Raw genomic sequence first — 14,557 nt, 5'->3', positions numbered from 1 at the left:
CCCGCAGCCGGGCGTGGTGGCTCAAGCCTGTAATCCCAGCACTTTGGGAGGCTGAGACGGGCGGATCACGAGGTCAGGCGATCGAGACCATCCTGGCTAACATGGTGAAACCCCGTCTCTACTAAAAAAATACAAAAAACTAGCCGGGCGAGGTGGCGGGCGCCTGTAGTCCCAGCTACTCGGGAGTCTGAGGCAGGAGAATGGCGCAAACCCGGGAGGCGGAGCTTGCAGTGAGCTGAGATCCGGCCACTGCACTCCAGCCCGGGCGACAGAGCGAGACTCCGTCTCAAAAAAAAAAAAAAAAAAAAAAGGCCGGGCGCGGTGGCTCAAGCCTGTAATCCCAGCACTTTGGGAGGCCGAGATGGGCGGATCACGAGGTCAGGAGATCGAGACCATCCTGGCTAACACGGTGAAACCCCGTCTCTACTAAGAAATACAAAAAAAAATAGCCGGGCGAGGTGGCGGGCGCCTGTAGTCCCAGCTACTCGGGAGGCTGAGGCCGGAGAATGGCGTGAACCCGGGAGGCGGAGCTTGCAGTGAGCTGAGATCCGGCCACTGCACTCCAGCCTGGGCTACAGAGCGAGAGACTCCGTCTCAAAAAAAAAAAAAAAAAAAAAAATTTCCTCCCCGCCTCCTGCCCTTTTTTTTTTTTTTTTTTTTTTTTTTTTTTTTTTTGAGACAGAGTTTCGCTCTTGTTGACCAGGCTGGAGTACAAAGCATGACCTCAGCTCACTGCAATCTCCACCTCCCGGATTCAAGTGATTCTTCTCTCTCAGCCTCCCAAGTAGCTGGAATTACAGGCATGCACCACAATGCCTGGCTAATTTTTGTATTATTAGTAGAGATGGGGTTTCACCATGTTGGCCAGGCTGGTCTTGAACTCCTAACCTCAGGTGATCCGCCTGCCTCAGCCTCCCAAAATGCTGGGATTACAGGTGGACCACGCCCAGCCAGTCAATCCTCATTATTCATAGATTTCGTGTTTGCGAATTTGCCTACTTGCTAAAATTTATTTGTAACTCAAAAGCAATACTCGAAGCACTTTTGTGGGCATTTTCGGACATGGGTAGGTGCAAAGCAGTGAAAAATTTGAGTCACCCAACATGCACGTTCCCAGCTGAGGTTGAATGAGCAACACTCCGCCCTCGTTTCAGCTCCCATACTCTTAACAAGAATCCGTGTCCTAGTCTATGAGTGCTGCATTTGTACATTTTTGTGCTTTTTGTTGATTTTGCTGTTTAGTATGGCCCACAAATGCCGTGCTGACATGCTGTCTGGTCAGCCTAAACGCAAGATGGCTGTGATGTGCCTATGGAGAAGCTTCATTCAGGCACGAGTTGTAGTGCTGTTGACTGTGAGTTCAATGTTGATGAATTAACCATGCATATTAAATAAGGTTGGTTGGTTGGTTGGTTGGTTGAGACGGAGTCTCTGTTGTCCAGGCTGGAGTGCAATAGCACAATGTTGGGTCAGTACAACCTCCGCCTCCCAGGTTCAAGTGATTCTCCTGCCCCAGCCTCTCCAGTAGCTGGGATTACAGGCGCCCACATGCCTGGGTGATTTTTGTATTTTTAGTAGAGATGGCGTTTCACCATGTTGGCCAGACTGGTCTCGAACCCCTGACCTCAGGTGATCCGCTCGCCTCGGCCTCCCAAAGTGCTAGGACTACAGGCATAATCTAGGATTACAAGCCACTGCGCCCAGCCTAAATAAGGTATCTTTAAACAGAAACAGACATGCAACAAAGTTATGTATTGATCACTTGACAAAAACAAAACATAGGCTCGAAAGACCCTAACCCTGTATTTCTCCTAGGGTATTTGCTAAATCAGTGTTCTCAGTGACTTTACAGAACATAACTACCACAAACAATGAGTATCAACGGTGTGTGTGTGCAATGGGTGTCTGTGTATATAAACACCCACACGCATTTATATACAGTTGATATCATTACAGAATTTTTTTGAGATTGAGATTACATTGTTTTAGCTTGTTCTTTTTACCTAAGATAATGCCTGAACTTTTCCCCTGTAATTCATGGAATTGTTTTAGTTGCACAAAAACCCTCATCATGCCAAAAGTGGAATTAGCTGAAAGGCCCAGCCCCTGTTGTGCGTCATAGAGAGCCTCCGGTGGGCTGGCAGGCCTGGGAAGTAGGAACTGGAGTACTGCCCGAAGCCAAGTCAGGCTCTCCCCGTCGCTCCTCTCCTGACACCTCTCCTTCACTTATCCTCTCTGCAGACCTAGTGTTTGGAGCATGGCTCCGGGTTGCAGCTCTACTGGATGGAGCTTGCTTGCTCAGGGCTGATCCCAGATTTCTGAGAAAGAAAAAACCTGATTGGCCGGGCTTGGATCACGTGACTCTATCCATGGGCCAATCAGCTGTGGCCGTGGGGGTTAGGCAGAACAGGTGGTTACAGCCTGGGCACGGTGGCTCAAGCCTATAATCCCAGCACTTTGGGAGGCCGAGGCGGGTGGGTCATCTGAGACCAGAAGTTCAAGACCAGCCTTGGGAACATGGTGAAACCCTGTCTCTATTAAAAATACAAAAATTAGCCAGGAGTGGTGATGGGCACCTGTAATCCCAGCTACCTGGGAGGCTGAAGAACGAAAATCTCTTGAACCCGGGATGTGGAGGTTGCATTGAGCCGAGATCGCACCACTGCACTTCAGCCTGAGTGACAGAACGAGACTCCATCTCAAAAAAAAAAAAAAGAACAGGTGGTTACTTCTCAAGTGGGACATTGGCCAGGGGTTTGGTTTTCTTTCCTGCCTTTTCAAAGTGGTCAAGTTTAAGAAAAGTGGCTTTTGGAGGCCCTGGGACAGGTTGGTCCTCAGAGGAAGAGGGTTATTCTGGCCCAGGCCACAAAACACCTAACACCATCCATGAGCTGTGTCACTGTTCCTCCCAATGTCAGCTCCTGGCAAGGTCAGGCTGACCTGGGAGAGTTCTCAACCCTAAGTGGAGGAGGAAAACCAGGGAAGATGAAGCCCGGGCACCAGTCAGATTCTTGAGTGTGTGGCAGTTGGCATTTGGGCCAGATAATGGCTCCCTTCCATTCAGACTGAGGCCCGGGGTGGGTGGGGTGTCAGGGCCTTCCCCACAAGTACCCATGGGGAGGGACAGAGTCCTGACTCTCTGGCAGCTGAGAAACCTGTGCCCTGAGCTCAGGCACGGTGGGCCTGTGTTCCCAGGACTATGGGGGCTATTCCCCTGCACCCCTGTGGGACCCAGAGAACAGAAAGGACAGGTGGAGAGGGCAGAGCCCAGGGAGATGGGTGTGGGATGGAGAGAGGTGGGACGGGCTGTGGAAAGTTCATTTGTAGGGAGAAGGAGCAGGGACAAGGGTTCCCTCACTTTTGTGACCCTCTGCTCACAATGATGCTACTGCTGACAGTTTCTCTTTATGGAACATTTACCATATCCAGGCACTGAGCGAAAGAATCTACGTGCATGTTCTCATTTCATCCTCACCCCAACTTTGCAGTTAGTAGTAGTGCAGACCTCATTTTTTACAAATGAGGAAACTGAGTCATGGGGGTTAAGCCACTTTCCCAAGAGCACAAATCTAGTTGAGAAGGAAGCAGGATATAAATCCAGGCCATTGTAACCCTAGAACTCCACAACCTTGCAGAACAGTAGGACGATCTGCTGGTCACTCTGACAGTTAGGAGGGTGAGCAGACATCTCCCTGCTGGCCCACGCTCCAGCTGCAGCCAAGCTGGGGCACGGCGTGGCAGGATTAGAGGTGACCTAGGTTAGAGTTCTTACTCTGCACGTCATAGCTGTGCGACTGTAAGCACTCTACTTCTGAGCCTCCGTCCCTTGCTAGGAAAACATGGGAAGTGTTAGCGTGGCCTGCTGGCTCGGGGATTTGGAAGAGACCAAGCTCAGCCATCTACCCACCCCTGCAAAAGGATCCTGGCTCAGCACACCCCACCCCAATGCCTCCCACCCTCCCTTCACCACCAGTTTGGCTTCTCACTAACTTAGAGGAAGTGAGGAAACCCAGGACTTCTGTTCCTGGTGAAACTGGGTTTGCAATCGGGTTGGAGAGTCTGGACTTGGTTAGATTACACAGGCCCTGCTGCTGAGATTGTGTAAGAACAGATTTAAAGGGTGGATGATTCCGGCTCAAATCCTGTCTGGGAACAGAAGGAAACCTCTGTGACCCTCTAACCCCAGTTGTGGTTTCTGTGCTTCCTTGTTCCTTGAGCAGAGGGAAGGAGTCCCAGCTGCTCCCTAAAACATGTTGCTCCCAAGGGGCGGGGGTGTTTGCAGATTGTGGTGAAGCAGCACAGGGGTCCGAGAGGAAAAGCAAAGGGGCAGGACCACCTCAGCAACATGGCCAGGGTCCCTTTCTACAGACCAAAGGCCTGCAGAGGAGAGGCGCTCCTCTCTGTGAGGGCTTGGCCTCCTGGCATCTTATTTTCTTCCCCATTTATTCACGAAGCATAGATTTTTCCACCCTGCCCAGTGCTGGGCATACAGCAGTCCGTTAACAAGACAGGCCAGGTCCTTGCTCGCGTGAAACTTAGAACCCAGCAGGAAATCAGACACTTGAGCAATTTCAGTAAAGAGTTAATTGGCTTTGTGATGGGAAAGTGGGTGCTAAGGAGACCTATAGCAGGGGCACCTGACCTCATACTGGTGGGCAGGGAGCAGTCACAGAGGGCTTTCTGGAGGCAGTAGCATCTGAGCTGTGCCCTGCTAGTTGACTTGTAGAACATTCCCCATTCCAGATCTTTCTGCTTCCTTATGATGTCGTTTATCTTGTTCCTCTGCCTCCTGTATTTCTTGTAAATTAGAACCTAGGTCAAGAGCTTGAGCTCAAGTTAAACATTGTTGGCAGCAATACCAACAGCAGATTGTGTATACTTCATATTGCATCACCTCAAGGGCTACACAGTGACTGGATTGTCCCTCTGTCCATGAGGCTAGGTTTGGTCACCTGGTTACAGTTGTAGAGTTACACATTTTTCCCCTAGCTGGGAAAGTAATCATCGGGTTATACTTTGATACCACGTGGGTGTCCTGTTCAACAGCATTTCACCCGCTGGTTCAGCGCCCACTGAGGGTTCCAGTTGCTGTGCATTTTCATCAGCACTTGTTATTGTCACTATTTTTTCATCTTAGCCATTCTGATAGATGAGTAATGGCATCTCCTCCTGGTTTCACTTTGCCTCGCTAGTGGCAGTGACCATATTTCATGTGCTTCCTTGCCCTCCGTAAGTCCTCTTGGATGAAGTGTCTCTTCAGGTCTTTTGTCCATCTTGTAATCCGGTTGGTTGTTTCCTTACAACCAAGAGTTCAAGAAATATATTCTGCATAGAAGTTGTTTCTCAGATGTGAGGCTCATGTTTTGAAGGCTGTGCCGTTGAGTAAGTTTTAGTGTCATTTCCAGGGCACGTGACATGGAGTATGTAAATCTCTGCAGGAAATCGGCTTTAAAAAATTGTTTCTTTGGCCGGGTGCGGTGGCTCATGCCTGTAATCCCAGCACTTTGGGAGGCTGAGGTGGGTGGATCATGAGGTCAGGAGTTCAAGATAAGCCTGGCTAAGATGGTGAAACCCCCCTCTCTACTGAAAATACAAAAAATTAGCTGGGCGTGGTGGCAGGCGACTGGAATCCCAGCTACTCGGGAGGCTGAGGCAGGAGAATTGCTTGAACCCGGGAGGTGGAGGTTGCAGTGAGCCAAGATCACCCCACTGCACTCCAGCCTGGGTGACAGAGCAATACTCCATCTTAAAAAAAAAAAAAAAAGTTTGTTTTATATTGTGGTAACACGTTTAACATAAAACTTAACGTGTCAGCCATTTCCTAGCGTACAGTTCAGTGGCATTAAGTACACTCACACTGTTATGCAACCATCACCACCATCTATCGCCAGAACTTTTTTCCTCTCCCTAGACTGAAACTCTGCACCCATTAAACAACTCCCAGCCAGGCCCGGTGGCTCACGGCTGTAATCCTAGTACTTTGGGATACCAGGACGGGAAGATCACTTGAGCCAGGAGTTCGATACCAGCCTAGGCAACAAAGCGAGACCCTGTCTCTACAAAAAATCATGATAATAAAATTAATCAGGCATAATGGCACATGTCTGTAGTCCCAGCTACTTGCGAGGCTGAGGTGGGAGGATCTCTTGAGCCCAGGAATTTGAGGTTGCAGTGAGCTATGTGAGCTATGATCACACCACCATACTCCACCCTGGGTGACACAGCAAGACCTCATCTCAAAACAATGAAAAGTAACCACTCCCCATTCTACCCATTCTGGCAGCCACCATTCTCCTTTCTGTCTATGAGTTTGACTACTGCAGGCACCTCTTGTAATCATACAGTATTTGTTCTATTGTGACTGGCTTATTTCACAGAGCCTAATATCCTTAAGGTTCATTCATAGGGTAGCATGTGTCCAAATTTTCTTTCTTTGCAGAGCTGAATAATGGCCCATTTCATGTCTAAACCACATTTTATTTATGCACGCATCCACCAATGGACACTTGGGTTGTTTCCATCTTTGGGCTCTTGTGAATACTGCTATGATGAGGAAGTCTTTAATTCCTTAGCGCCAAGCCACTAAGTATTACCTGGGTTGGGGATATAAAAAAGCAAAGGTCTAGTGTGTTAGGATTGCACTGGTTGCACGTAACAGACACCAAATCAAACTGGTGTGAACAAGAAAAGGACTGTTTTGGCTTGCATCTGGGAAATGTCCTGGATTCAGGCTGGATCCAGGGGTTCAAATGTTGCCACGGGGTCTGAGCCCTCCTCTCTCCCTCTGGCTCTGCTTTCTTCTGTGTGACAGGCGCTTTCCATGGGAAATTCCTGGTGTAGGTTCTCCCAGCAAACACTGAGCAGGCAAAATGGTCTCTTCCCTGAGAGTGCCATCGAAAGTCGTGGAATTTGGTCTCATCCGTCATGCGCCCATCCCTGAACCATCATTCATCAGCAGGGCTGTGGTTGGCTGGGCCTGGGAGGGAGGCATGTCCACTCCCATCTTGAAGACCAGAAGAGAGATTCCCCGTGGGCAATCGGCATTCTGTTACAAAAAGGAGGGGAAGGTACCAGACAAGCAGGAACATGGGATGACCACTGTGAGGGGAAGCTTAACGTTGCACTCTTCGTGCGTGCCAGGCGTTGGCCCCATCTCTGTTAGCTATTGTGGCTTACCCCTCAAGGGAGATTATTGTCCTCATTTTAGATAGAAGGGTGGGTGGCCAGAGAGGTGAGTGCCTAGCGAGTTTCTCCAGCAGCAGAGCTGGCTCTGTGACCCAGGGTGCGTGCTCTCTCACCAGCCCCCAAACCCAGGATGGGGACAAAGCCCTGCACTAGGACAGCTCTCATTAAAAAATTAGGTCTCTGCCTAAAAATGCAGGCATCACGTTGTGTTCAGGGGTTGATTCCAATAAACCAATTAGGCTTGCTGCAGAATCCTTGTACTGTATGTTCAGAACTTTAAAAATTGTAAACAAGAGATCAAGGATGAAGTGTGTAAGCAGAATTTTTTTTTCCATTTATGGGAGTGTGCTTTTTGTTGGTTTTAAGAAAAAAATCCATTCTTTGACAATTTTTCTTTGTTTTTTAATCCCCGTTGGCAGTGTCCTTGACAGTCATTCAAATCTTGCTTAAGCATCCCCGGAGGCAGGGACCTTTGATACGGTATTTTCCCTTTCTGGCCCTCAGTTTACCCATCTGGCAGGTGCGGCCCTTTAATGAGCTGCATTCTGTGGTCCCCTCCAGCTCTAACTTCCTGTCAGTAGTGCAAAAGGTGCCTTACTGGTGTCCCTGCCCCTCTTCAAGCCATTTCCACACAGCAGCTGGAGGGATACGCATGGATATTTTTAAACAGTACCCTGGATCCTGTCACACGCCTCCCCCACCCCTTCAAACTCTTCAATAGAATGAAATCCAGACGCTTCTCTGTAGCCTGCAAGCCCCTCATCATCAGCTGCTGCCTCCTCCCCCACTCAGCCCCTTCCTCCCGCAGCGCTGTCGGCTGTCATAGTCTCCTGTTCCTCACACACACAGGCAAGCATTTTCCTGCTGCCGCATGTTCGTTCCCACTTTTCTTTTTGCCTGCACACCCTTTCCTCAGCTCTCAACCAGCTCCTCACCCTTCAGATCTCAGTTCAAAGGTTGCCTCCTCAGATAGGCCTTCCCTTCCAAGACCCCCACATCTACCACCCTCATGCAGACTTTGAGGTCTTGCCCAGCATGTTGGCAGGTTTGCTGGTTTATTGCCCGTCTCTCCACTTAACAAGGGCAGGGTCTGGGTCTGCCTTGCTCCCCATAGTATCTTAGCCCCTAGCAGAGGGCCTGGCATGCAGTCAGTGCTTAATAGATGTTGAAGAGTGAATAAGTGAATGAATGTAAACCATTCAAAATCTCCATGCTGGAGTCTTGGTGAAGCAGGGTGGAAAGCTGAGAAACACATTTGAAGTATTCTTTTTAAGTAAAACTCACCACGACTGTTCAGGGTTTTTTCATATCACAAAGTCGCCTTTCTGAGATGATGACTGACCCTTACCTCCTAAAGGATGCCGTGGCCTCTTCCGTGCCTCCGTGAGTTACCTAGGAACAGGGAGCACAGACAGGGAAGAAGCGTGGGCTGGATGCCCAAATCCTTGGTGTCAAAGGAGCCTGTTTTTATGAGCAGGGATGGGGTAGGTACTGGGCAGTCTGAGAGCAAGGTGCTGAGACTTCATGAACATTTTCTCTCTTCCTGGCAAAGTGCTCAGAGCTTTTCCTCTTGTGCTCATCACAACTCTGTAGGCTTGATGACCGCATTTTGCCCAATAAGAAAGCTGAGGCTCCAGGAGTTAGGAAATTGTGTGAGCTCAGAGCTTCTTGACTCTAGAGCCCAAGCTCCCCCATCTCTGCCATGTTTTGAAATATAATCTGTATTGGGTTTGGCGAGGCCATGCCAGGTAAACTCCTTAGCTTGGCATTCAAGGTCACCTCCGATCTGTCCTGATTTATCTTAACATTTTTCATCTCTTCTCACCTGAAGAACCTTCTCCTATAAGTCAATGATGTTCACACTGGTGTGAATAGCCCCTAAAGTTGTTCCATCTTCTGTTTGGAATGTGAATATTCTCCTAAGAACTCATTTGAAAAGAGACTCTGGCTAAAACCACTATGGAAACCGCTGCCAGGCACAGTGCGGCTTCATCCTGAGCTGGTCTTTGTTCCACCCTCATTCCCCTCTACCCGCAGCTGCTGCCTTCCTCTCCTGCTGTCTAAAATCCTACCTGACCGTCAGTTACACTGTGGTGGCTCCAGGCTTCAGAAATCTCTCTCCTGCCCCCTTCCGGTATCAACCTGGACTGGATTACGTGGGTCAGAAACCAAACTTGAGGCCGGGCGGGGTGGCTCAAGCCTGTAATCCCAGCACTTTGGGAGGCCGAGACGGGCGGATCACGAGGTCAGGAGATCGAGACCATCCTGGCTAACACAATGAAACCCCGTCTCTACTAAAAATACAAAAAAATTAGCCGGGCGAGGTGGCGGGCGCCTGTAGTCCCAGCTACTCGGGAGGCTGAGGCAGGAGAATGGCGTAAACCCGGGAGGCGGAGCTTGCAGTGAGCCGAGATCGCGCCACTGCACTCCAGCCTGGGCGACAGAGCGAGACTCCGTCTCAAAAAAAAAAAAAAAAAAAAAAAAAGAAACCAAACTTGAACTGGCTGCAAAAGTTATTCAAGAGAGTGGATGTGGCCCAAGACGTAATTATTGGCCCAGGAAACTGGATAGTCCAGGAATACATTTTGCTTCAGGCAGAGCTGGATGTAAGCTTAGACTGTCATCGGCATAGTGGCTCCTTTCTCAGGCAGGCTCCCCCGCACCCCCGGTGAGGATAGGTGGCCCCCAGCAGCTCCACATCCTGACAGCCTGGCAACCTCAGGAGAAGAGCTTGGCTTTCTCCAGAGTTGGAGCAAAAGTCCCAGGGCGGGGCAGGCGCGGTGGCTCAAGCATCCCAACACTTTGGGAGGCTGACGCAGGCAGATCACTTGAGGTCAGCAGTTCAAGACCAGCCTGAGTAACATGACGAAACCCCCGTCTCTACTAAAAATACAAAAATAAGCTGGGCACGGTGGCGCTCGCCTGTAATCCCAGCTACTCGGGAGGCTAAAGCACGAGAATCTCTTGAACCCAGGAGGCAGTGAGCCGAGATCGTGCCATCGCACTCCAGCATGGGCAACAGAGCTAGACTCCGTCTCAGAAAAAACAAAAAGTCCCAGGGCAGACTCCTACTGTCTCTGATTGGCCCAGCTCAAGTCACATGTTCTTCCTTCAACCAATCACCATGAATGGAGAATGTACCCCTCCCACCTTCTGTATGCATGGGGGTGAGCTGAAGGTGGGGAAGGAGCATCCCAGGAGTCAGTCATATTCACTTATGTATGCATTGTGTCTCCTGCTAACCCTCAGCTCGTGGAGGACACAGGGACCCTGCCTGTGAAACCCCAGGGTCTCTAACAGCACTGAGCGCCTTGTGTTTCTATGACATTTCTCTCTTTCCAAACAGCTTTCACGTATGCATGTATTTTAATTGTCACAACTACCCTATAGCAACAGATAGTTTATACAGTCCAGGAATAGGTCACAGATGTGCTGATCCCTTAGCCCTTAAGGGTCTACCTGGTGTGTCCAGGGCCACCAAAGGCCCCAGCCAGGTGCCTCTGACCTCTAATAGTCACCTCAGTTTGCCCAGATTTGTTATCAATGTATTGTTTTCTGTGTGTGCCGTGACGTGTGACACAGGTTGGAAGCACAGCCCAGTGGTTTATAAAATGATCCTTCATCCTTAATTTCCTCAGCGCCTCACATCTATCCTGGGAGGCAGAGGAAGCAGGTGCCGTTAGCCCCATTCGCAGGAGAAACTGGGACTCAGGGAAAAAATAACTTGGCCCAGGTCCTCGTTGGTGGAGACAGCATGATGGGCTGACCCATGGAAAATATAAGATGGCCAAGAGCTGCACGTCTTCGTGACTTCTCCTGATGAAAGTCAAGGCTTTAGGAATGACTGGCAAGATAGTCAGCCTGTAGCTCACTGAATTGAGCGGGTAGCGAGGAATCCTGGCAATGCTGAAAATAGCAGCTTCTCCTGAGCTGACGCGGTGCCAGTGCATCCCCATACTTGATGTCATTCATCCTTTGCACAACTCTGTTGGGGGTTATTACACCCATTTTATTGAGGAGGGAGTTGAGGCTTACAGCAAGTGACTTGTCCATTGCCAGTCATTGGCAGAGCTAAGGCTGAAACCCACGTCATTCTGACCCTTAGTCTTGTGCTCCCCCTGGGTCCCAGAGATTGGGAGGCCACTTCTGGTGTTATGTTAACACCCATCTCGTCTGTTATTCCCGCAGGTCTACATCATCCGGGTCACATGGTCCAGTGGCTCCACCGAGGCCATCTACCGGCGCTACAGCAAGTTCTTTGACCTCCAGGTAAGGATTTGAGGTCTCTGGTGAGCTGCAGGATGGGAAGGAGTTTAATTGGACTTACAGTCCACTACAACTTTAGAGTCCAAAATTTTTTTTAATTTCCCAGACTTAAAAATGACATCCATGGCTGGGCGCGATGGTTCATGCCTATAATCCCAGCACTTTGGGAGGCCGAGGTGGGTGGATCACTTGAGGTTAGGAGTTTGAGACCAGCCCGGCCAACATGGTGAAACCCCGTCTCTGTTAAAAATACAAACATTAGCCAGGTGTGGTGATGGGTGCCTGTAATCCCAGCTACTCAGGAGGCTGAGGCAGGAGAATTGCTTGAACCCAGGAGGCAGAGGTTGCGGTGAGCCAAGATTGTGCCATTGTATTCCAGCCTGGGCAACAAGAGCAAAACTGCATCTAAAAAAAATAAAGAAAACCTGACATCCATTACTTTTGAGACACAAATAATGTGCTTTGTTGCTTTATGTTTTGATATTTCATATTTCCCCTTAAGAGAAAGGGTACCTGTTGGCTGCTCTAGAATGGAGGGTTGTCTGCAAATCATTTCCAAATGGCTTTGGCGTGCAGTGTTTGAACTTAAGTTTTAGATGATAATCGTGTTTGCTGGTGAGCTGGGTTTGTTGAGTGTGTCTAGACTTTTGGGCCATTCAGCTCCGAAGACAGACCTGCATCTCCTGCCTCACCTTGGCCTCTCCCCGCAGGCCTTTGCCCTCCCCACACGCCTTTGCCCTCCCCACACACTCCTGTGCCTTCCTGGTTCACTCATGGCTCTGGTAACCCCTTCTGCCCTTCAGGACTCTCACTGCCTGGGAAGTCTTGCCTGACTTTGTTCCCTGGCCAGTGAGGGCCACCCATTCTGTGCCCCTACAGCTCTGTGCATCTCTCTGTATTGAAGCTGTCTGCTTGTCTGTGTTCCCACCTAGGCTGTGACTACCGTGGGCCGGAACCACATCTTTCTCTTCCTCTCTGTTCTTAATAATTTATTCAAGGCCTAACACACAGTATGTGTCCAGTCAGTGTTTGGTGAATGAATGAATGAATGACGAACACCATGAATACCACCAGCCTTACAGGGAGCCAGACAGAATGTGAACAGCTCGGTATAAGCCCATCCCCACTAGGGTTAAACAAGTCTAAACAATGGGTCAGTAGTTTCTTCTTGCTGTCACTAATGGTGAGTAACAGAGCACGTGTGAGAGGTAGTCATGGTTCCTCCTCGTAGGATGTAACGGAGTTCTTTAGAAAACCTTCAGGAGATGTTGGGCACTTGCCCGGCTTTCTGAACATATATCTTCTCCCAGCCTCCTGGTAAGGGGCCTTGTCACCTCTCAGGCCAACATGAGTCTCCATCCTGACATGACAGTCTTCTTTTCAGTCAGAATGCTTCTGTTGCAAGTGACAGAAACCCAACTCAAGCTGGCTGAAGTAAACAGGAGGTTTTTTGCTGGGTGTAACTGAACGTCCTAGGAGAATATATCTCCCAGGTTTGAAGCACATCTTAATCCAGGGGTTTTTTGGTGTCACCTGATCTGGCTTCTTCCTTTCATTCCAATTCCTACTTCCATGGTGTTGGCTTTATCCTCGGATCCCACACGATTGCACATTGATACGACAGCTCTGGGCTCACACCCAGCAGGAAAGGGTAAAAGTCACTTGTCAGAAATCCCAGCAAACACATTATTGTGTGTCATAGGCTCAACTTGATGCCAATCAATATGAGTGAGAAATGTGCCAGCCAATGGGCTTGCCGGGGTCCCTGCTCCACCTCAGAAGTCAATAAGGGCGGAGACTGACACCTGGAGAGAGGAAGTTTCACAAACTGCTGCGATCCGCAGTAAAGTCAGCGGTAAGGTCGACATTTCCTGGCGGTCAGAAGACTGCCTCTGGCCTTTGTACATCATCCTGTCTTTTTTCACACAGGTTCTCTCAGAAGGTTGGCATCCTTCATTATTCTGACCTAATTTGCTCCTGACAGGGTCGAATAGAGAATTTTCAGAGCTTGTGTTTCATTATTTTGCAGGGGGAGGGGAAATAATGTGTTCCTAAGTGGTTTCCCGAAACGCCTACATAACGAACTGCCAAGAGTCATTGCATAATGTAAAACAAGTGAGACACCAGTTACCTATTTAAAATGTAATGAATTCATTAGTGATGTTTTATGTTCAGTATGCAACAATATCAAACAGAATCATAAACAAATTATATTATTGCTTCTGCTCTGCAGCAAACAGAATGTAAAGAAACAAAGCAGCTGTATGTTAAAACATGCTAAGATACCATCTAAAGTGAACTTGACAGGAGCGAGCACTGGGGCAGGGGAAGAAAGATCTAAACCCTGGGGGAGAGGAAGGGAGGATCACAGTGGTGATAACGCCCAGCATCTTTTGATGCCATGGGCAGGAGGCACAGTCCTGGCTGAGAATGAACGAGATACAAATGGAGGACCCTCCACATTCTTTACCCGGATCTGTGGTGATTTATGCAGATTCACTGTAGTAGGTCTTCAAAGAGTGAGTGTTAGGTAAACATGTTTGCACGTTGCTAGACTGACTTTTCGTGCAGTGAGGGTCTAGATAGGGAGGGCTACCTGTATATTGCTTTCAGAGGCCTCTTGCCTGCCTCGCACCTCCGAGGAGCAGAAGAGGAGGTAGGGAACAATAACACATGATTGTTATCCTAGGAATTATTTACATCCACCGAGCAAAGCCCACTCAGCTAGCTTAGGCACAAAGAGAGGGATGGGGTTGGATATATGGGAAGAGGCAGGTGTGTTCCCTGAAACCTAGAGCAGAAAATACAACCAGCCTCACAGGAGCCAGGAACCCAGGCCATCTGTCCTTGTGGCCTCAGGATCTCCCATGGAGCCTGTTCTGGACCACTTCCTCCAGCTACCCACTGGCCCACATCCCCTAAGAGCATCCCCCAGTGAGCACCTTCCGCCCGGAGTTGCAGTGTTCTTCCCTGTTGTCAAAGCACTAGAGTTTCTGGATGCCGATTCCAGTCTCCAGAAGGGAGAATCTGATTATCCTAAGGACCCTGGATCATAGTTCACCGCCAAGCCTGTCAGCTGTTGCCGGGGAGGTGGGGACATGGAGTC

The 14,557-nt window shown here is 49.4% G+C and overlaps 1 protein-coding gene across 1 annotated transcript in view; it reads left to right on the top strand.

Annotated features, from left to right (window-relative positions):
* SH3PXD2B (SH3 and PX domains 2B) overlaps nt 1-14,557 on the top strand; it is a 119,383-nt gene that overhangs the window by 21,103 nt on the left and 83,723 nt on the right. Inside the window, exon 2 of the mRNA XM_001095586.5 lies at nt 11,374-11,454. Within this exon, the coding sequence (XP_001095586.3) occupies nt 11,374-11,454 (81 nt within the window). The remainder of the gene's footprint in view (nt 1-11,373; nt 11,455-14,557) is intronic.

Source organism: Macaca mulatta, chromosome 6 (genome assembly GCF_049350105.2).
Source record: "Macaca mulatta isolate MMU2019108-1 chromosome 6, T2T-MMU8v2.0, whole genome shotgun sequence".
NCBI classification, from domain to species: domain Eukaryota; kingdom Metazoa; phylum Chordata; class Mammalia; order Primates; family Cercopithecidae; genus Macaca; species Macaca mulatta.
This window is presented reverse-complemented; position numbering and strand designations above follow the sequence as displayed.